The sequence below is a fragment of the Leptonychotes weddellii genome, chromosome 4, assembly GCF_054177405.1.
Source record: "Leptonychotes weddellii isolate Sample4059 chromosome 4, ASM5417740v2, whole genome shotgun sequence".
Classification (NCBI taxonomy): Eukaryota; Metazoa; Chordata; class Mammalia; order Carnivora; family Phocidae; genus Leptonychotes; species Leptonychotes weddellii.
The window spans coordinates 23,472,555-23,495,034 of NC_138372.1; the positions used below are offsets into that span (position 1 = coordinate 23,472,555).

At 48.4% G+C, this 22,480-nt stretch overlaps 1 protein-coding gene across 1 annotated transcript in view; it reads right to left on the bottom strand.

Moving 5' to 3' along the window:
- Window positions 1-22,480, bottom strand: part of CSMD2 (CUB and Sushi multiple domains 2) — a 204,497-nt gene that overhangs the window by 124,469 nt on the left and 57,548 nt on the right. The window contains exons 14-15 of the mRNA XM_081816844.1: window positions 8,586-8,788; window positions 3,232-3,633 (exon numbers count right to left, since the gene is read on the bottom strand). Of these exons, the coding sequence (XP_081672970.1) occupies window positions 3,232-3,633; window positions 8,586-8,788 (605 nt within the window). The remainder of the gene's footprint in view (window positions 1-3,231; window positions 3,634-8,585; window positions 8,789-22,480) is intronic.

The following is a 22,480-nucleotide window of genomic DNA, read 5'->3' on the forward strand; positions in this document are numbered from 1 at the left end:
GACGGTTCCCTGCACCAGGTCTGCTTAGTGTCTGGCTCGCTTCTCCCCGCGCCCTCTTGTTGAAGAGGGTTACACCAATGCGACATGCTGGAGGCCTGTACGACCTGGATAAAACCTTGCACTTCGCACAACAGGCCCCACTGTCCCGTGCTCCGAGAGTGGCCCGACCCTAGCAACGGTCTGAGGCAGCCGGGGTCATGTGGGCAGTCCCAGCTCCCTGGGAACCTTCCTAAGGGGGCACAGTGCCGCCTCCATGAGGGCAAAGGCCACAGGGTGTGAGCTTCCTCTGTGGCTCAGGGGTTTCTTGCCTTAAGTTAGCCAGGGATGGGGGTGAGCCTGGCTGTTTCTGAAACTGCCCCTACCCCCAAAGTGCTTGTGGTTTGGGTTCTAGGCCTCTGTCCTGGAGCAGTTCCCTTCCAGATGGTTCCCTGGCATTGGACATTTGGGCATCTGCTTCCCACTCAGGACCCCAACAAGGGCTTCATCACCCTCTGCCATTTGTGTGTCAAGGCCTGCCAGAATCCTAGCGACTTCGCCAGCAGGAGCGCTCCTGCTGCTCGGGGCTGATGAAAGGGTACACCTTCCCTTTCTAGGCCCTGGCACTAGGCAGCAGGACAGCTGAGCTGCAGGAGACCAAATGAGGCCTTGGCAACATCCCAGCATCACCTGGTCCTTTCAGCAGGTATTCACCGGGGTCGGAAAGCCAGGTGGGAACTAGAAGCCAGGTGTCGCTCCCAATCCAGGGCGCTTGCCCCACACCCAGGGTCACGCCCTGTCCCCTCCCTACTGTGAGTCAGGAACAGAGGGTGGGCTCTGGCCTGCGGGCCCAGGCTGGAGCTTACAAACCATGGAAGCCCAGGAAGGGGTGGCAGCAGGCAGCTGGTCACCCCAGATGGCCAAACAGTGGCCGGGCAGTCCCGAGGGACGAGAGGTGTGAGAAAGGCCATTGAACTCGAAGTTACATAGTCCTGGGTTCCAATTCTGACTGTGACGCTTACTAGCTGTGAGTTTGGGCAAGCTCTCCCATCTCTCTGAGCCTCCACTTCCCCATCTATAAAATAAATAATAATAAAAAAAAGAGTAACAACAATAATAACTTCTAACACACACCGTGTTCACCGTGAGCCAGACGTGGTCCTAGGCGCTTTACAGCATGAACTTCTTTCCTCCTCAGAACAGCCCAGTGAGCTAGGTACTCCTAATGCCCCTATTTTACAGGGGAGGAAAATGAGGCCCGGGGAGATTCAGTAATTTGCCTAAGGCCACACAGCTTGTTGTGGTGAAGCCACCAGACTCGGTCGGTAGTTGCAAACCAGAACCTGAGCTCTAAACTTACCATCTGATGATTCCATTTGCGAGAATGCAGCTAAAATGTCTAGCCCAGTGCCTATCATGGGGATGACGCTCAATAAATACTTGTTTTCTCCCTTTGCTTCCTCCCTATAATGAAGGGATATCAAGGCCAGCCAGACCAGTCATGGCAGACTGCCAAGGGAGTTGGAAATTAGGGGCTTGTCACTGGGATTTCCAGACTGTTTGAGAGAAGAGACAAAGACATTCATTTTGTTGCCTGAGGAACGTTTCCCCAAGCTGAGTACAGAAGAATGGGTAATGAAAGCTGAATTAACCTCTTTGCCCTGCTCGCTGCACATTTATTGCTCTCAACAGCTTAACGCTGTGTGCGCCCCGCTCCCCTCCACCTGGGCCAGTCTTGTCTCAGGACCTGCTTTTCTGTAGAAGGCTAAGGAATCACAGCCCTAGAGAATGTTAACTTTGGAAGGGGCCTCAGAGGTCATCTGATTCCCTCCTGGGCCTCACCAGAATAATTCCATTGCCCAGGTGGGATTTGGGTTCGGGGAAGGGAGGTGAGTCCAAAAACTCGAGAGAAGAAAACAAAGAAGGGAAAGAAGGGAGGGAGGGAGGGAGCGAGGAAGGAAGGAAGGAAAGAAGGAAAGAGAAAAGGAAGGAGGGAAATTAGTATTTCTTGAGATTTGGGTTAGTTGTGTCCTCACGCCATGATGCTGTGAGTATATTTACTCTCACTTAATAGAACAGGAAACTGAGGTTCAGAGAGATGGAGTGGTTCCCCTGAGGCCACTGAACTAGTTAATGGCAGAGCCAGGATCTGAGCCCAGATCTGTCTACTTCAGGACCCCACACTCTTTCCTCCATGTAGCTGAGATCGGAGCTGTTTCTGGAAGCCAGGTCTCAACTTCCTGTCAGCTGTATATTCACCATGCTCCTACCACATAACCCAGTTGACTCCTAATCACCTTTGAGAGACAGGATTCAGTGTCTCACCTTCAGCAGCAGGCCTGAGAGCTTGGCTGGCAAAGGCCAGTCCTCGGATGCCTGGACAGAGCCTTCCACTGAGCCTTTGTGGAAAGCCATGCAGGGCATCGCCAGGGTGAAGGCTGCTGGGCTGTGTCTTGGGAAGTCCCTGGAACCCATCCCCGGCACAGGAGCCAGTGTGGGAAGTAGGAAATTGAAAGGCTCTGCTTTCAGACTGATGTGGGTATGAATCTTGGCACGGCTATATCCTAGCTTTGTGATTTGGGCAAGATATCCAAATGTGTCTGAGTTTTGGTTTCCTGAACTGTAAAATGAGGGAATGGTACTCGTTTCAGAGAGCTGTAGGTAAAGTTAAATGAGGCTGGGTAAGAAAATGTCCAGTGTGGGGCTAGCACACAGTAAGGGGACCCAGTGGCTACTGCTTCTCTTCTAACACCCGTTGTTGACACAGGAGATAAATGCATTCAGTATTTGGCCTGAGAAAAAGGGTCATAGGGCAATGAGCACCTGGAATGTTTCTATTTCTCTCTCCCTTCAAGTTCCCTCCTCCTCCCAGGCTCAAGGAGCTGGGGAGCAGGATTATTCACCCCCTAACCCTTACAAGCTACCTGAGCTTGAGCAAGTCACAGAGCTTCCATTTCTGCATGGGTCAAATGGGGAGATTTTAAGAGTAAGGACAGATCTAGAGATCTAACACCCAGGTAACCAATAATTTCCTTGAGAAGAGAAAGGGGAAGGTTCTTCCCTTTACACCCAGGCCTGTGGATGCCCTTCTCATGCTTTAGGTATTAGAAGGGGCATTTTGGAACCTGCTGACCTTCCTACCCGAGCTGACCCATTGTCCTCATTCCAACCTATATAGCCTGAGCCACGGAGAAAAGAGGCAGACGTGCCTGGTTAGACATTTTGGGGACCACTTTGGAGAGTGAAGAATTTGTCATGTGTAAAGAGTGTGAGTGTATGAATGTGAGGGAGTGTGTGTGTGCGCACATGCACGCAAAGCAGCGTAAACTTTGGGTTTTCTGCAACTTTCAGCTGCTCCGAGGCTCCTGGCCAGCCTCCAGATGCAGCTACCACTTAGGCCACGGGGTCTGGAACACACAAGTGGGGGGCCCAGAGGGCAGGATTCACCCTGCGGCTGCTTTGTACCGATGCACGTTGGCGGGCTGGGCTGCCAGAAGAATCTGTTCTCGATCTTCACACAGCTGATCTCCGCACTCCCCTGCAGCACATAGCCAGGCTCACACTGGAACACCGTGGAATCTCCGGCTTCCCAACCGTCGCCACTCCGGCTCCCGTTCTGTGGGACCCCAGGGTCGTTGCAGGATGTGGCTGTGGACACTGGGACAAGGGAACAGAAGAACAAGTGCCAGACAGTGAGGCTCCCAGCCCATCAGCCTCACTGTCATCACCGTGCCAGCTTCCAGTGTCACGGCCATGGTCTCTGTCACCTCCCGCTGGCGGCATTGGCAACAGGGCCACCGTTTCTGTTCTCACCCCCGTCCCTGTCACTGCCTCCACCACCGCTGGGGACCACCATCAGAGCCCTACCAGAACCTTCACCATCGCTGGCATCCACCTGTCACGAGATACCATGAGTTAGGTGTGACTGCAGAGCTGTGATTGTAGAAGAAGTGAGTTGGGTTCGATTTAACGATACCCGCCTTGCTGCATAGATAAGCAGAGACAAGCAGGGTCTGCCAGCGGGCTGGGAGCTGGTCTGCCTGCACCCCGAGCAGCGGCACTGAAGGCAGGGGGAGAACTGCAGTCGGGTGGAGACCGCGCCCTCTCTTGCACGGCAAACGCCCAGCGACCCATCAGACTGAAACCGGAGGAAAGTCTGGTATTTGTAGCAGGTGACAAAGTAGAGTTCAAAATAAACATTCGTAGCCGAGATGTGTGTAAACATTCAAAAACCTCAGGAATGTGGGAGATGTTCGCAGTCTGATACCTAACTTAGTGTAAGATGGACTGTGTGTGCTTTAAAAGTGAGTGTCAAATGAATGATGGAGGGAAGGAGTAAATGAATAAAAGAATGAATGAGTGAATGAATGAGCAGATGCACTGTGAGCGAAGGAAATGACAGAAAAGAAAGTCCAGAGAAAGAATCGGGGCAGCGGCAACCTGTCATCCTCTGGACTGTGGTCAGCGGGCCCCGGGGACAGGAGGCACCGGAGGCCACAGGATCCGTAACATTCATTTGCTTGGAGGGTCAGATTCCCCCCGCCCCCAAATTTTGGGAAAAATAGCATGCACAAAACCAAATGAATTTATTGTGGAGTAGAATGTAAAATTCACCTGAGTTCTTCAGCAAAAACATGAAGCCTAAAAGAGACTGTAGCCTCCTACAGCCCCCAGATTGGCAGGGGGAGATACATTTACTCTCTTCTGCTCTGAGGCGGACTTCAGTCGAAAAGCTCGAGAAGCCCCAGCCCAGGGCAACTGTACACACTAATATCACCAACTATAAGATCTAAGATTGTGTGAACAAGTCTGGAGTTACAGCATCTGATACCGCATACCCAATAGTAATACACGCGATAAACTAGGGCCCACAGTCAGACCTGGCTCTATGCCTGTTCTTGTACATAAAGTTTTACCAGAATACAGGCATGCTCGTCTGTTTACATATGCTCTACTATACTCCAGCCACAACTGTAAATTCTTCCACAACAGCAAGCTCAGGTCCCTCCCTGCTTCCCCCCCACCCTCAGGGCATTTGCACCTGCTGGTCCTTCCACCTGGAACAATGGTGCCACAGACCTTCCTAAGCCAGCTCCATATTGTCATTCAGTTTTCAGCTCCTGAATCACCTCCTCAGATGGGCCTATTTGACCACCTTCTTCTGGGCTCATCCCTTGACCCCCTTCCACCGATTTGGTCACATTATCCTGTTTTGTTATTTTCATTGCACGATCTGTAATACTCTTGCTAATTCGTTTGCCTCTTTATCGTATGCTATCACTTGTGCATCTCCGTGGGAACCAAGACCTCGGCTGTTTTGCTTCCAACTGCATCCCCAGGGCCTAGAACATTACCCAGCACACAGCCATGCTCAGTAAATATTTGTTGAATGAATAAATAAATGAACAAATCATCACCATCTGACACTTACTGAATTTATTTATAAAGTCAAATAAGAATCAATCTTCTTCCTTCCCAATTAAAAACAGACTTAGCTTTCATCTCTAGCTTTATAGCGACTGTACACATGTAAATGATTCCCTGAAAGAAAAATAGCTCCCTGTTCTGACCATACTCAGAAAAATTATTTATATAGGAGGAGACAGAGTGCAATGATGAAGAGCCTAGGTCTGGGAATCAGACATGGGGGTTTTGATCCGGTCTCTGCTGCTTATTAACTAGATGACCTTGTATGAGAAACCTCCCTGGGCCTCAGAGCCCCTGTCTGCAGCATGGATTAATAATGGCCACCATACTCTAAGGCTTCCTTGAAAATTAATAGCAGAGTGCTTAGCATGGTGCCGGCTCAACGGGTAGCAGCAACTATGCTTCCCTCTCCTTCAGTGTCCCCCTCACTCTCTTTGTTCCCACCTTCCCTCTTTAATGCTCCTGAATTTGAGCTGCTTGGCAAAGCCTCAGGGACACGCTGGATCCACGTGTTTCAGACAGGATGTTAGCTGTTACACAGTCATGTTTACTTAATAAAGCCAAGCCTGCACTAATCGTCTCTGGCATTTCTGCACAATCCCCTGTCAAACACACACTATAAAGTTAACATTGGGTGAGCCATTTGCCCTTCCGTAGAGGAGTCCTGGTATTTGCTAACTGATGACAGCCACAGGGCAAGGTGACCTTTCCTGAACCTCGGTTACACCTGGACCCTGGGCCAGGTCATCGTGGCCTTTCTGGAGCCCAGGCTAGGTAGCTTAGCCCACTCCCCTCTCCATGGACCTAAGTGATGCTCAGGGCGGCTTGCCTCAGGACACCCATACATTAGAGAAAACCATGTGTTCATGTGTGCATGTGTTCATGTGCCTGCTTATCCAGTAAGCAGTGAGTGAGCACCTGCTGCATGCATATGCCATGGTGGGGGCGGTTCTGATCGGCAGGACATGGTCCCGACTCTCTAAGAGCTGTCTGTGGAATGGCAAGGGTGTGGCCACCTCCAACACAAGGCAGAGTGTCTGGGACTGACAACGGGCCGAAGAAACTGAAGTAAAGTGCTCGGGGTGCCACGGGCCACAGCAGTTTATTCTGAATGGGGAGATGAGGAGGAAGTGGCATCTGACAGGAACCTTGAAGGATGAATAGTACTTCTACGGGCTGGGCAATGCGTGAGGAAGCAGCCTGAGCTGCTGAGCAAAGGCAAGGTTTGCGACAGTGCCCAGGGACGCTGTCCCACGTGGACATGCTGACGGTGCATGGGAGGTCAGATAATGCAAATCCACGGGGGAATTTGTCAGAGCAATTAAGAGGGTTTTTTTTTTTTTTTTTAAGCCATAACCATTAGCTTGGGCACAGTCAGAGAAAATACATGTCTGGTTTAATTATTCATAACACTCCTTTCCCCAGAGAGTGGACTGAGCTGTCTCTTTAGCATTCTACTCTCCTCACTGCTGGGGGATTCTTTACGGCTTATCCCAGCAATCTCTAAAGTCTGTCCCATAAAATGCTAGTCTCTTGAGATGGTCTAGGAAAAAGTCATCCATGGTCAAATATGTTTGGGAACTGTGACCTACTAGATAGACACCTTCTGAATTCACCTGCTAAATTAGCATACCAAAAGTTCTCAGAGGTCCCAAATTACAGATAGCCTCTTTAGGTTTGCCTTGACCTAAGCACCTTCTCAACATTATTTGATCATGCAAAGTTCTTTCTTCAGCAACATCAGTTAACAGTTCGTGGAACTCCAGGGAACAGATGTGGGGAAATGCTTATCGAAAATGACTCCCTCGTTGCCCCGTGGTGGGACCTAATCTTGGATGAGATCAGCGTTACCCTGGGTCCCCAGAGACTCTCCCTAGGTGAATGGGTGCCAGGATTCCAAGTAAGAAGACTCCCAGTGAACCCTGCAAGGAGCTCTTCCTCGCCAGGCTAGAAGCTTGCATGAGTGTTAATTGGGCAAGTTAATGGGTATAAAGGAACATAATCCTGGAGGCCCTCATCTGCCCTACAGACTATTGAATGGTCGTCTCTACGGAGAAAACAGATGCGCACAAGGGCTACAAGCAGGGTCTGTAACACCATTCCAGCCCACCTGGTACCAGAAATATACCCAAACACCCTTAGTTAATACACCAACGAGGGGAGACTGCGGAGGCAAAGCCATGGCATGGGTGCCACATGGGCTCGCTCCGCAGTCACCATGGCAACGCCCCCCTCCCCACACACAGTGGAGTAAGGACATGGTAATGAAGACAGCTGCTGTATAATAAACATAAGCATAAACCGAGGCACAGTCACTTATGCAGGGAGTTGAGTGATGGAAGAGGCACTTCAGAGGAGATGAGACGGTGCATCACAGGGGGAGGCAGGATCAACACATGAATTATCTAATGCTGGGACTTGGATGTGTGAGCACTGCCCATTTTTGGTAGCTCTTTGTCATGCTCCTCCATAACTGGTTACTATAGTACATAATTAATTGAATTCAGATCATTCATGCTTGGCTCTCGGTCCTTCCTGAAACCCACACTAGATTAAGAACCAGAGTGTGCGGCACGTAGAGCGGCTCGTCCATAACCAAGCCCCATCCCACCGTCACCGGGGGCCTGCGTGCCTCCTTCCGTGCTCCCCGAATTTCAGCCCGCACGTTCTGGATCCTCTCATCCTGCCTCTGCACTTGTGCACATGTTCTTTGCACCTACGGTGCCCTTTTCTCTCTTTTTCATCTAACAGGGATCCACAGATGCCCCCCAAATCCTACTCCGTGGCACCTCCCACTCCACAGCATCATCAACTACCCCCTGCTTGAAACATGGTCTTCCCTTCTGTAACTTCTACTACTCATCCCGCGGGTCTGAGCTTGGGCATTGTGTTTTCTGGAATATCTTTCTTCCCTGATGCTCCAAGGTGAACATTATAGTTTATATTTCTCTCCCCAGATACTCATCAATCTGCACATTAGTGTCTCTTAAGCTGCTTGTCTTCCCCTGCAGAGTAAGCTCAGCACATATATTTGAACAAGTGCTAACCAGGTACCAGGCACACAGCTGCTGCTCAGTGACTCTCTCTACAAGAGGAGAGGCCTGGAGGAAAGGAGGGACTGGAGGGAGCGGGGCTATGCCGCAGGACAGATGGACAGGGGTGGGCAGGAAGTGAGCACAGACCTGAGAAGTGAATGGCAAAGCCCTGCTTGCTGGTGAAGAAGTCGGTGCTGAACTGCAGAACAACCGAGTTGAAGGTGCTGTGCAGGTCCTTGGGCAGGGCCGCTCCGCTGAGCTCCTTCAGCAGGACCCCACTCTCCACAGGCCCGTCCCAGATGCGCAGCACGTCGTGGACCTCCTCCGTGTCAAACACCAGGAAGTGGAGCCTGAACAGAGAGAAAAGGAAGGCGGTCACTGTGGGCTCAGCACCTTCCTCCCAGGGGCTTCCGGTCAGAGAAGGTGGGAAACCCAAGAAAGACTTGCCAGAAGGAAGGGACAGCAGTGTCCAGCAGCACCCTCATGGCTTCCAGCCGGCCTGCTCCTCCCACTGGGGGTCCCCAGCAGCAGGGACGGGGGTGAGGGGGGGCAGGTTTTGTGCACCTTGTTGATTATCATGAGCTTCATGTTACCACTGTCAAAGCCCCTGCCCCCCCACCCCCGGTCTCTTCACTGTACACAACGGTCCCCAGACTTCTTCCTGAGTCCACATCCATATCATTCTAGATTGTGAGGGGGACGCTGAGAAGGCATACACTCAGTCAAAATCCCAGAAAGGCATTTAGTGTCTATCGACAAACTGATTCTAAAGTTCATATGGAGAGGAGAAAGCCCCAGAACCACTACACGATATCGAAGAAGGACGAGACTGGAGACCGACACTACCCAACGTCAAGACTTAAGACAAAGCTGCAGTAATCAAGGCAGTGTGGTATCAGCAAAAGAACAGGCAAAGAAATCAATGGAACAGAATAGAGAACTCAGAAACAGACCCACAGAAATACAGTCAATTGATCTTTGACCAGGGAGCGAAGATGGTCTTTTCAACAAAGGGTGCTGTAGCCACTGGATACCCATATGCAAAAAATGAATCTAGCTGTAGACTTGAGGCCCTTCATAAAAGTTAACTCAAACTGGATCACAGACTTAAATGAAAACATAAAACTATAAACTCCTAGAAGACAACGTGGGACAAACCCTACACGACCTTGGGTGTGGGGAAGACTTTCAGATATGACGCCAAAGGCATGATCTGTGAAAAAAACAACTGATCAGCTGGGCTTCACTGAGATTACAAATTTAGGTTCTGCAAAAGGCAATGTCAAGAAAATGAGCAGACAAGCCGTGGACTGGGAGGAAATATTTTCAAAAGACACAATTTGATAAAGGACTGTTAGCCCAAATATATAAAGAATTCTTAAACCCAACAAGAAGAAAACAAGTAAGTCTGATTAAAAAATGGGCCAAAGACCTTACCAGACACCTCACCAAAGATAGACAAATGGGGAATAAGCACATGAAAAGATGCTCCACGTCCTGTCATCAGGGAAATGCAAATGGAAACAGCAATGAGATACCACTACATGCCCATGAGAATGGCCTAAATCCAGAACACTGACTCTACCCAGCGCGGATGGGGGAGGGAAACAGGAACTCTCACACACTGCTGGTGGGAATGCAGTATGGTGCGGCCACTTTGGAAGACAGTTTCGCCATTTCTGACAAAAGTAAACATACTCTCCTTACCATACCATCTGGCCCTCATGTTCCTTGGTATTTACCCAAAGGAGTTGAAAACTTAGGTCCACACAAAGACCTGCCCACAGATATTTATAGCAGTTGTATTCATAATTGCCAAAACTTGGAAGCAACCAAGACGTCCTTCAGTAGGTGAATGGATAAACTGTGGTACATCCAGACAATATTATTGAATTATTCAGTGCTAAAAGGAAATGAGCTAAAAAGGCATGAAAAGACATGGAGGAAACGTGAAAGCATACTACTAAGTGACAGAAGACATTCTGAAAAGGCCACATACTGTAGGATTCCACCTGTATGACATTTTGGAAAAAGCAAAACTATGGAAATGGTATAAAAAAAAAATAAAACCCTGCTTGCCAGGAGCTGGATGGGTGGGAGGGATGAATAGTGGAGCACAAAGGGTCTTTAGGGTGGAAACACTCTTAGGATACTGTAACGGTAGATGCATGTTATCATACATTTGTCCAAATCTATAGAATGTACGACATCAGAGTGAACCCTAATGGAAATTATGGACTTTGAGCAATAACGATGTGCCAGTGTAGGCTTATCACTTGTAACAAATGTCCCACCCTGGTTGGGGATGTCGATAATGGGGAGGCTGTGCCTATGGTGGGGCAGGAGGCAAATGGGAAAGTTTTGCACCTTTGTCTCAATTTTACTCTGAACCTAAATCTGCTCTAAGAAACTCGGCCTTAGAAGAAGGGGCGTGAGGGTAAAGGTAAGGGGTGTGTTGTGGGGTTTGAGAGGCTGATCCAGTTGTGGTGGGGGGGAGGGGTGAGCCTACATCTTGGTTTCCAGGAGCAGAACTTGGGATACTGGCTACACACAGGCTTGGCTTAGATAGTCCCTGGGGATCTGAAGAGGCCAGGCAGGGTTTCCATGTGACGGGGGGTGCCTGCAGGCCACAGACAGAGCTCTCAGGGCAAGGTAGCTGAGGAGGAACCCTGAATTCTCCCAGGACAAAGAGGTTCTGGCTGCCAAAGCTATTGACTACCAGCCTCTCTCTTAATCAAATTTTTATTTTGGAACAATTTTAGACTTGTACAAAAGTTGCAAAGTTAAAATGGAGAATTCCCATAGATCCCTCACCATTTCTCCCGCTGCTTATGTCTTATGTTTCCCAGGTGCAATTTGTCAGAACTGAGGAACCGACATCGGTGCATTACTGTGAACTCAGCTCCACGCTTCATTTGGATCTCACCAGTTTATCCACTGATGCCCTTTTTCTGTTCCAGAAGCCAATCCATTTACCACTATCTCTTTTTAAAAATATCTTTAGAGGGGCGCCTGAGTGGCTCAGTCGGTTGAGCATCTGACTCTTGGTTTTAGCTGAGGTCTTGATCTCTGGGTCCTGGGGTTGAGCCCCCCAGTGGCTGGCTTGGTGTGCTCAGCGGGGAGTCTGCTTCTTCTCTCCCTCTCCTTCTGCCCCTCCCCCCTCAAATAAATAAAATCCCTAAAAAATATCTTTTTAAATTATAAAAATAAGACATGCTTAGGGCAGAAAAAGACAAACAATATATAGCTGTACTGAATTTTTTAAAAAGTCCCTTTCTTACACAAACCAATCTGTTCTCTAAAGCTTTTTACTTGGTATTAGTCTTGGTGCATATCCTTCCAGACTTTCTTTCAGTGTGCATGCATTCCCCACCCCCTCCCCAAATGGGACCATATTTTACATAATTTTAAGTCACTTTTTTCACTTAAGATTGTTATGGACATAACACATATACTTCATTTTTTTCCCTACAAAAATGGACATTGTTATATTTCACTATCTCGCATAAGACTGCAAAGAACATTCCTATCTTTACATTGCTTTGCAATTTCTGTTAATATTTCAGTTGACTGTTGGAAGAATTTTTGGGGGGGATGGGTAGACACTTAAAAACCTTTTATAAATGCTACTAAATTATTCTCTTAAGTGATTGCATCAATTTACATTCCCACTAAACAGTATCAATGTCACTCTTCTCTCTAAACTTCACCTCATCAACATCAGATATTACAATGTTGTAAATATATTCTATATTAAAATACTTGCCCATCTGCTAAACCAAAATGGAATCTCACTGGTGTTTTTAGATAATTTAGTTATGTTGTATATCTTTGCACATATTTATTGCCCACTTATATATCTTCATAACCTTTATCCGTCTTAACTGAGTTGTCTTTTAAAATTCAATTTACAATTAGTTATAATTCTAATTTTTATTTATTATTTTTTATATATTTTGATTTCTCTCTTATATATTGCTAATATTTTCTCCTAGCATCTGCTGTCTTTTTGCCCTTTAAATTTTGTTTATGGTGTCTATTTTGGTGTTGGACTTATTTTTTTAAAAGATTTATTTATTTATTTGAGAGAGAGAGAGAGAGTGCGTGAGCATGTAAGTGGGGTAAAGGGGCAGAGGGAGAGGGAGAAGAATCCTCAAGCATATTCCTTGCTGAGCACAGAGCCTGACATGGGTGGGGCTCGATCCCAGGACCCTGAGATCATGACCTGAGCCGAAATCAAGAGTCGGACACTTAACCGACTGAGCCACTCAGGCGCGCCTGGACTTACTCATTTTATGTAACAAATATGCTAATCTTTTCCCTTAAGGATACTGGTGTCGGAGCTCAGTCGGTTAAGCGTCTGCCTTCAGCTCAGGTCAGGATCCCAGGGTCCTGGGATCGAGCCCCACATCGGGCTCTCTGCTCAGCGGGGAGCCTGTTTCTTCCTCTGCCTGCCGCTCCCCCTGCTCGTGCTCTCTCTCTCTCAAATAAATAAAATCTTTTTTTTTTTTAAAGAGATAACTTAGAAAAAAAGATACTGGGTGTCATGTTATGCTTGGGCAAACCGTTTTCTTCCCACAATGATTAAAAAACCAAACTTGAATATTTCCCCAGAACTTGTTAGTTCTATTTTTTGAGGTATAGGTTCATTATGTTTCCAAATGGACACCCACCACCTGTCTAAAGTAGCCTCGTCCCTGTTTTGACTATCAAAATACTGTTTATTTCCTCCTGAGCATTTACTGAAGTCCATACTTAGTTTATTCGTTTACTGCCTGTGTCCGCAACTAGAAGATAATTTTCATGAGTGGGGGCCCCAGTGCCTATGATGTGCTTGACACCTTGTTTTTTTTTTTTTTTAAAGATTTTATTTATTTATTTGAGAGAGAGAATGAGAGACAGAGAGCATGAGAGGGAGGAGGGTCAGAGGGAGAAGCAGACTGCCCGCCAAGCAGGGAGCCTGATGCGGGACTCGATCCCGGGACTCCAGGATCATGACCTGAGCCGAAGGCAGTTGCTTAACCGACTGAGCCACCCAGGCGCCCGAGTGCTCATATCTTTTTACCTGGTAATCCTATTCTAGGGACTCATCATAAGAAAAGAGTTTTTTTTGTTTTTTAAAGATTTTATCTATTTGACAGAGAGAGAGGGAACACAAGCAGTGGGAGTGGGAGAGGGAGAAGCAGGCTTCCCACAGAGCAGGGAGCCCGATGCGGGACTCGATCCCGGGACTCCAGGATCATGACCTGAGCTGAAGGCAGTCGCTTAACCAACTGAGCCACCCAGGCGCCCCGGATGTGCTTGACACTTTGGATGGTGCTCACGAATGTCTAGGGAATGAAGACATTTGTCACTGAATAATCCAGGCTCCCGTCATGGGTTCGAAATGTCATTTTTGTCATGACTCTGATTCCAGACGCCCTCCTTAGCTCCAGGGCTCCCTCCTCGGTCTCTATGGATGCCCCTGGTGGTACCACAAACACACCCATGCAACTTACTTCTGTTTTCATATTTCATATTTTCATATTCTTCTAGGGCAAGTCCCCCTTCATATTGTTTCCCCCAAATTTCTTAGCTATTTCCCCAAATTTATCCTGAGAGAACTTTATAGTTATCAAGTTCCAAAAAAATCCCATTGATATTTTGATTGGAATTGCACACATGCATCGATTCATTTGGGCAAACTGATACCTGTACATTATTTTCCCCAGCCAGGAACACTATAGATATCTTACCCTATTTAGGGCTTCGTTCAGGTACCTTGGTAAAGTGTCATGGTTTTCTTCTTTGTTATGTTTTTCTTTTTGCATACCTCTTATTAAATTCTTTTTTATTCCATTGTGAATGAGATTTAATTTTTAGCTACATATTTATCGTTGGATGTATGTGCATGTTTCTTTTCAGTTACCAATTAGTTTTACTAGGATTCAAGTGAATCTTCTGGATTTCCCGAGCAAACCCTTTTATAGATAGAGGTGCAGGTCCTCCACACCAGAAGTTGTGTGGGTTCTAGTTTGCCTGGCAGGCATCCCCTCGGAGGGCTTCTGACAGGGTAAAGACAGATGGGCTTCCATTCCATGAATTCAGCAGGAAACAGACTGGCAGCCTGGGGCCCCACACTTGATTGGAAAGAGGAAGTAGGAACTCCCCAGGAAGCAGAGCAAACATGCATACCCACCGCTGTGCCAACCTGCCCCCTTCCTTCTCTGCTTTCTCCATGTTACTCGATGGACTGTGAAATTGGCCCCAACCACAGGAGCAGACCAAGAGGTAAGCTGTGTGGTGCGGCTGGACACGTTCTCAGAAAATACAGGTTCTCAGGTGCCGGACTTGTCAAGGAAGGAGGGAGGAGATGAGACTTGAAGTTTGTACGGCATGAAAGGGAGTGTGTTTTCTTTGCATTAATAATGTGAGACAAGGGGCGCCTGGGTGGCTCAGTCGGTTAAGCGTCTGCCTTCGGCTCGGGTCGTGATCCCAGGGTTCTGGAATCGAACCCTGCATTGGGCTCCCTGCTTCTCCGCTGCTCATGCAGGTGAAGGGGCTAGGAAGAAAGGTGATTCCCACAATGGAGTTCAAGTGGCGTCAGGAGGTTATAGGCAATAGAGCTGGGCTGAGAGAGGGAAGATAATGAGGCCCCAGAATTAGCTAGAGGAGTCTGGGTTTCGTCCCCTTTTAGTTAAGAGACCCACTGAGGTCCCAGAGGGTGAATAACTGAAGGAGTGGGTGCATGAATCCATGAATGAATGAATGAATGAAATTCCAGGAGGAGCAGTCTGTTAGGAAGCTGTGAAGAGTGAATATGGAGATGGAACAGAGATGATAAGAAACATGTTTTATATAACAACCACCGTGTACAAAGCACTTTCTCGTGGTCCCACTTAGCCCCCGTGAGCATCTTTATTTTGTAGGTGACATCCTTCCCATCTTTAAAAAAGAAATCCTCCGGAGGCTCAGAGAGGTTGAATAACTTGCCTAAGGTCAAGGGCTGGTTTGAGAGTGAGCCAGAATTACATTATATAATTATAGTCTGAGTCCAACTTTGGTGCTCTCGCTCTTTCCCCTGAGAATGCTGCCTGCGCCTCGGGAAGGAAGAGGCTGTGGCTGGGAGCCAGGTGTGTGCCCGAGAGGCCCTATCAGTAATCAATAGTTTACATGTGAATCATAACAAGGTGAAAGGGCTGATCTTTGAGACCATGAGTTAAAAATGCCAGCTCGTTGCACTCAGCTCAGCTGATCTGATAATCAGACAAAAGTCAAAGGCTTGGCGTTGAGGAGGTCTAGAGAACGGCAGGGGGAAGGCGGGAGGAGGGAGCCCGAGGTCCTCTGCAGGCAGAAACAATGCAGCTCGGCAGCTGGAAGGACAGAGCCTGAAGCGCCAGACCCCTTACTGCATTCGTTTCAACACCTCCCTGTGCTGGGTGCGGGGAGATAATGGGGACGAGGACAGACAGGGTGTCATTTTCCAGTTGTTTCTGGACATGGGCAACACTCCCTCATGCACAAACTCCTGGAAAGATGATCATCTGCGGTGGCACTTGCGCTGAAGGCAGCAGCGTGCTGAGACGGAGGACCTGCTTTCCAGAGAGTGGCCGGGGAGGCCCTCCGGAAGGAGGGGACATGGAAGCAAGGGGCGAGACTCGCAGGTGCCAGCCCTGGGAAGAGCAGGGCGGAGCAAGAGGTGGGAGGAAGCTTCCTGTGGTAAAGAGCAGCATGTGCAAAGGCCCCAAAGGCAGCCAGCCTGGAGCGTGTGAGCAACAGAAAGGCCTCCGAGGCTGTCGCTTCGGGGGCCAGGTTGGGTGGGGCCCTGAGGGGCGGGGGTGGGGTGGGGGTGGGAGTTTGGGTTTCATTGAGGGATTTCTCCGCTGAGGCCTGGCAGGATCCGATTTCCATTTTACGGGCAGCTGCCCAGATGGGAATAGGGGCAGACGCTCGAGGGCGTGCAGGGCAGGTAGCTGGGGGGCTGCTGCAGGGGTGTGGTGACCCCTTGTATTAGAAATCCTTGATGAGAGCCAGGGAAGACTTCCTTTGCCAAACCAACCACGCTGATTAAGAAAGACTCTTATTGAAGACTTGTTTTCATCTTCTAGAAATCAAAGTCTGTAAAATGCTAATCAGAGGTTCTGATTGATAGGGCTAATTCCAGGCCCAGGCAGACAGTAGGCTTGCCTGAGCAGCTCCTCTGCAGGTGAGCATCAGTCTTCTTTGGGTTTTGAAAAGCTGGGAACAGTTTTGAGGATCCTGCTCCCACCCCCTCCCCCAATGCCCCCAGGTGGAGAAGCACTGAAGGGAGGGGAAGAGGCGAAAGGTACTCCTTCACAAAGAAGCCTTGCTCCCATGGGTTCTCCCTGCTTCTTTGGGCCACAGAGACACGACACAGGCCAGGGAAGAGGGCTGAAGCATGTTGGGCGTCACGCTCTGTCTCTGCCCTGGAGACTGCTGATGGGATTGAAAAAAACACAATAATGTGTGCCGGATCCTTATAAAAACCCTGCGATTTGCAGGCTACTTTTGCCACCTTGCTGATGGGGGGACTGAAGTCCCTGGGGTTTAACACAGACCACTGGTGGGGGTGGTGGTGGGGGTGGGGCAGGGGGAGTGCATACCAAACAGCTAGTAAGGGTCAGGGCCAGCATTCAATGCATGTCCCTCTAGTACCAAAGGCCTTCCTTTCACATTGTTTTCTACCTGAGCGAAGCAAGGAAAACTCCAAGGAGGAGGTGTCTTTGCAGCAGTTTTGAAGACAGAAAAGAAAAGCAGGAGGAGATGGAGAGAGAGGAAGATCACAAGAGAGGGAACAGCATATACAGAAGCTTATAAAACGTGTGACTGGCCTTCCTGGATCCAGAATCCCTCCCACCCTTTCGATCCACCTTCTCTGTGTGGGCCAGGGTGATCTTTCTGAACCACACTCTTCTTTCCTTTGCCAAGGCCTTCAGAAGCCCCAGCTGCCATCCCCCAATCCTCTCTGCTCCACCCGTTTCCTTCTTGCCTTCTTGCTTCAGGGACTTCTCTCTGCCCGGAACATTCCTACCCACCCCTCAAACCCCCGTACCCACCACATGCAGCGGGCTGAATTGTCTCCCTCACAAAGATACGCTCAAGTTCAACCCCTTCAATGTCACCTTAACTGGAATTGTCAATGTGACCTTAATTGGAAATCAATGTATCGCTGCAGATGTAATCAAGTTCAGACGAGGTCATATTGGATTAGGGTGGGCCCTAAACCCAATGGCTGGTGTCTTCCTAAGAGAAAGGAAAGGGAGATTGGGATACGGAGAAGCAGAGGGGTCAGCGGGGAGAAGACCACGTGAACATGGAGGTAGAGACTGGAGGGATGTATCTATGAGCCAAAGGTGTCCGGCAACTACCAGAAGCCAGAAGGACATAAACAGATTGTTTCCTAGAGTCTTCAGAGGGAGCACCGACACCTTGATTTTGGACTGTGAGAAAGTACATTTCTGTTCTCGTTTCAAGCCATTCTGTTTGTTACAACAGCCCCATAGACTCCTACACCACCTGACTAGTGTGTACCAGCTGATACCCCACACCCAGAGGGGACCTTCCCCCGGGTGTCTCCATGTGCCCCCCACCCCCGACCCCATGGTCCCAGTCTGGAGAGATGCTCCCTCCATGTGCTCCTGCTGCATCAGAGCCATCCAGTGACATACCCGTCTTACTGAGTTCCTTAACTGCTGTGTTTGTGACTCATTCATCTCTGTATCTTTGGTACCCAGCACCAGGCCTGGCCCACGCTCAGCTCTTGGTTTGGTTGAACTGATGAATGAATGAACTGCTCACCATCTTGCAGGAACACCCATAGTTCAGCCAAACTCACCCACTCTCCTTGTCAAGTGTGTGCCACATGGTGAGAGGCAACTGAAATCCTCTGTACTAAGGAAGATATGCCCTATTTTGCTGGAGGTTCTGACATCTCTCTTTACTGCCCACATCCAGCTTCTTGGATCTTACCACTGAATCTTTGGTGCTCTATCACTACCAAAGTAATAGGAGCTAGCCGCACCGACCCTGGGCCAGAGCTAGCTGCCTAGTCCAAACCCAGGAGACATGGGGAGGATGCAATCATGGTCTCACACTGGCTAAGCCCAGCCTGGTAGGTTCTCTGAGTCTATATACAGATACTGAGAGTCACATATTCAATCAAGAGATAACAGGTACTAGATGCAGATGGCATCAATGGGAACATGGCATGTCTCTGCCCCTAAGTGTGGTGTGATGAGTACTGTGGTCAAGGTAAGCACACAGCAGACCCCTACGTGGGTGGAGGGGCTGAGGCAAGGCCCCCTGGAGGAGGTGACAACTGAGTTGAGTCTTGTCAGATGCACAGGGTGTGTCTAGATGAAGGCAGGGGGGGACGAGGAGTGTGAGAAGAAAAGGGAATGCCATGGAAGGAAGAGAGGCTGCACAAAGACATGGATGGGCTAGAGAGACTGGCCCCCCAGGAAAGTATCAGTTCTTCAGGAGGACACAAGCAAGGGGTGCAGGTGGTGGGTTTGGACAAGCACGTCCAATGAGTATGCAGCGTGAGATGCACACAGGGTAGGGAGTTTCTGGAGGATGCTGGCTTTAGGGATGAGCGGGGGAAGAGAAGCCCATGGAGACTAAGACTAAGAGGTAGAAGGAAAACAGGAAAAGGTGCAGCCCTAGAAGCCAAGAGAGGAGAGAGTCTCAGAGGGATGGCAATCATGCCCAAGCTGCTGCAGAGAAGGCAAGACAGGTGTGGCCTTGTGATCCTAGCCACTGCGGTTTCCATGATGATGGGGCAGGGCTGGGGGCAGGGGCGGGAGGACCAGTTCCCACCAAAGGAGGGGCTGGAGTTGGTCTCAGTGTCCTAAGTCTGGTGTCTGGTTTGCCTAGGGTGTAACATGGGCGCTTGTGGTGACCAACAAATATGGCGCTCAGCTCCTCACCCCCACTGGTCTCTGGTTCTCTCTCTGAGTCCCCTGGGGACTGTCCTGAAACTCTGCTCTCTCCGGGGCTGGGTCTTCATTGCTTAGCTGGCTGCCACCTGCTTCAACCCCAGGGCACCCTGGATCGTGGGGCTGGCCCTGTTCCAGGATCTCCAGACACCTTTTTCTTGTGGTGTTTCTGCAGAGTCCCACCTTCTTCCACAATCTCCCAGTAGCAGGTGCCCCAGGGAGGGCACTCCCACCTGGCCCTTGCTCCCTTACCTCTTCCTACCAGCCTGACACCAAGAATCCGCCAGACTTTGCTGGCAAGGGAGTAAGGCTCATGACACTCAGCTTCAATGACACGAAGAGATTTTCCACCAGAGTCTCCATCTAAAAAGCTAGGGGAAATTGGATTCTCACTGCAGGCGCCAGTACCTCTCAAGAGCTGTCCCCAGGCAAAACCTGCTTCTGGGATCGGGTCCTCAGTTCCCTCAGTCCCAAGGAAATTTGGACACTTTGGGTGCTTTTTGGATTCTGCCCACCCCACCGCTTACAGGTGGCTCATCTGGATCCATCGCACATCAGACAGATAACACAAAAACAAGAAAAAAAAAACACATAGCATCTTGACATGTTGATTTCACTTGCATTCTGACCAGGCCCCAGAATGTGAAAGGGCCTTGGGTCCTCCTGAGCAACTGTTGCCACCCCATGAACACAATGGATGGTGCACAGACACAAGTCCTAAGGGCGAATCTTTACATCAGGGGAAAATGGTCCACGAACGAACAGCTGCTGCAGGAGGGAGAGGGTCAGAAATCCCTCCTGCCCCCAAATGAGAATGCAGCCTAAATTATCCTCAGTGACACTGGAAACGGCAGTAAGAAAATAATACTTGTTTTATAAAATGCCCACTTCTGAGCCATGGAGCTGCAAACCAACAATTAAACCATGATCATAATAGCAGACAATAACAATTAAAGCGTCCTGCCATCCAAAGTGCAAAAAACGGAGAAGACAGACCAAAGCCCAAAGCAAGCACTGGTGTCTAAAGCAAAATGAGAGGCTCTTCTTTCCTGGGGCCAGTTGGTATTTGATAGAAAAAAGATTCATTTGTTACTTCCATGAGGGAGAGAATAAAGCTGAGCTTTGGGTCACTGAAGTGACTGCGGTGATGGCGTTCTGGGAGGCTGGGGCAGCGCACAAATGCAGGACTTAGGCTATTGCCGTGTGTTTCAGCCTTCCTTGCCGGGTGACCTTGGACCGGCTTCCTTCTCGTCATGGGCACCTTGTAAATGAAGGCTGTGTGACTGCCTGTCATTAGCCAGAACCTGCCCTGGAGGTATCAGGGATTCTGTGAGGGGCAGATATGTCTTTATTCTTCTTGGAAGAAATGTCCATAACATTCTTGGTTCATGCCTCCTGAAGGGGTTGTATAACCCAAAGGGAAAACTAGTGGCTATGGAGTCAAAGACACAGATTCAAATCTAGTTCTGGGATAGCTCATCATGTAGCCTTGTGAAGCCTCAGTTTACTTCTCTGTCGAATGGCAGTAACCGCCTCTGTCTAGCAGTGTTGCTGAGAGGATTATTGTAAATGAAATCACATATAAAGCACCTGGCACTGAGCCTGTTACATAGTACAAAAATCAATAAATGGTGAAATCACCTAAAAGAAATTCTATATTTGTTCTCTTTATTTTTATTGAAGTGTGACTAATACACAGTGTTTTATTCGTTTCAGGTGTATGACTTTTTTTTTCTTTTCCTTGACTAAGAGAGATGTGTTAAAGTCCTTCTACAACTGTCAATTTCTTATATTTATGACAGATTTCACTCTACATTTTCTTGGTAGGTTATTTGTTGTATAAAGATCCATGACTGTTAGCATTATTATGGCATGAGCACTTGTCCCATGAAATAATTCCCTCTGTCCCTGGTGGCTTTTGGCACTCCTTAGCTTTCTCCCGCATCACTCCAATCTCTGTATCTTCACTTCTATGTGTATAAAATCTCCCTCTGCTTCCCTCTTATAAGGATTCATGTGGCTGCATTTAGGGCCCACCTAGAGAATCCAGGATAATCTCCTCATCTTAAGAGCCCTGATTTAATCACAGCTGCAAAGATCCTTTTTCCAAATAAGCTAATGTTTACAGGCTCCTGTCATTAAAACCTGATGTCTTTGGGGGCCATCATTCAGCCTACTACAATGTCTTTGCGAGTTTTTCAAGAAGCCCCAGTGGCAATTTTCTGTGGCTTTTGTGCATATTAGATCCTGGTTGAATCAATGATTCTTGGGTCTCACAACACCGCTGGTCTCAGCCTTTGATGTGAAGGAGGGGAGATTTTAGGAGGATTGGATTTGGTGTGGGGGTGGTTTCTCGTAAATGACTGTTTTATTTGAGGAGGACTGGTTGTGTGCTTACCTGTGTGAGTGTGTTTTGCCAAAAGCTTTCAGGGATCTTTTATTATCCTTGGAACTGATCCATTTTTCATCAAATTGTATCTAATTCGTTTTGGCTGGAACTTAGTGAGTCCATTCAATTCACCAAAGACACTTTAGCCCTGGTCCCTCTCACTGCCCCTTCTCAGAGGAGGCTGCTCACAGTTTTGATTTTATTATTATAATCTTCTCCATCTGTGCTGGCCGGTTGGTCCTCTGTCTTCCACACTGGGTAACTTCTCTTTCATTATTTCCACACCCTCGTACTTTTTTTTTTTTTTTGCAGTCTCAGACAGACCCTCCAGCTTGTCTCTTTCTTCACTGCTTTTATTTCTTAGAAGGCAAGTGCTGCTCTTGTAGATTTTGGCCACTGTGTCATTAGCTTCTTTTCATTCTTTACTCGCCACTATCATGGTCACTCTATCTCACGATCTCCCCTCCCCCATTCCATCATCCATCCTTCTGCTACCGATCATCCCTATTTCTTATATTTAAATGAGAATAGTATCCATCAATCCATTTACATTTTCTTTTGTTTGTTATAATACAATCTTTTCAGGAAATATCTTCCTATTTCTTTAGGGAAATGATTCCCTTTTTTAAAGAATGGTATGTGTCACATGGCATCACACAAGTTTCTTTTATTTCCTTTTTGCTTGTTTACTTAATCTTTTGAGAGGGCAAGCTCTC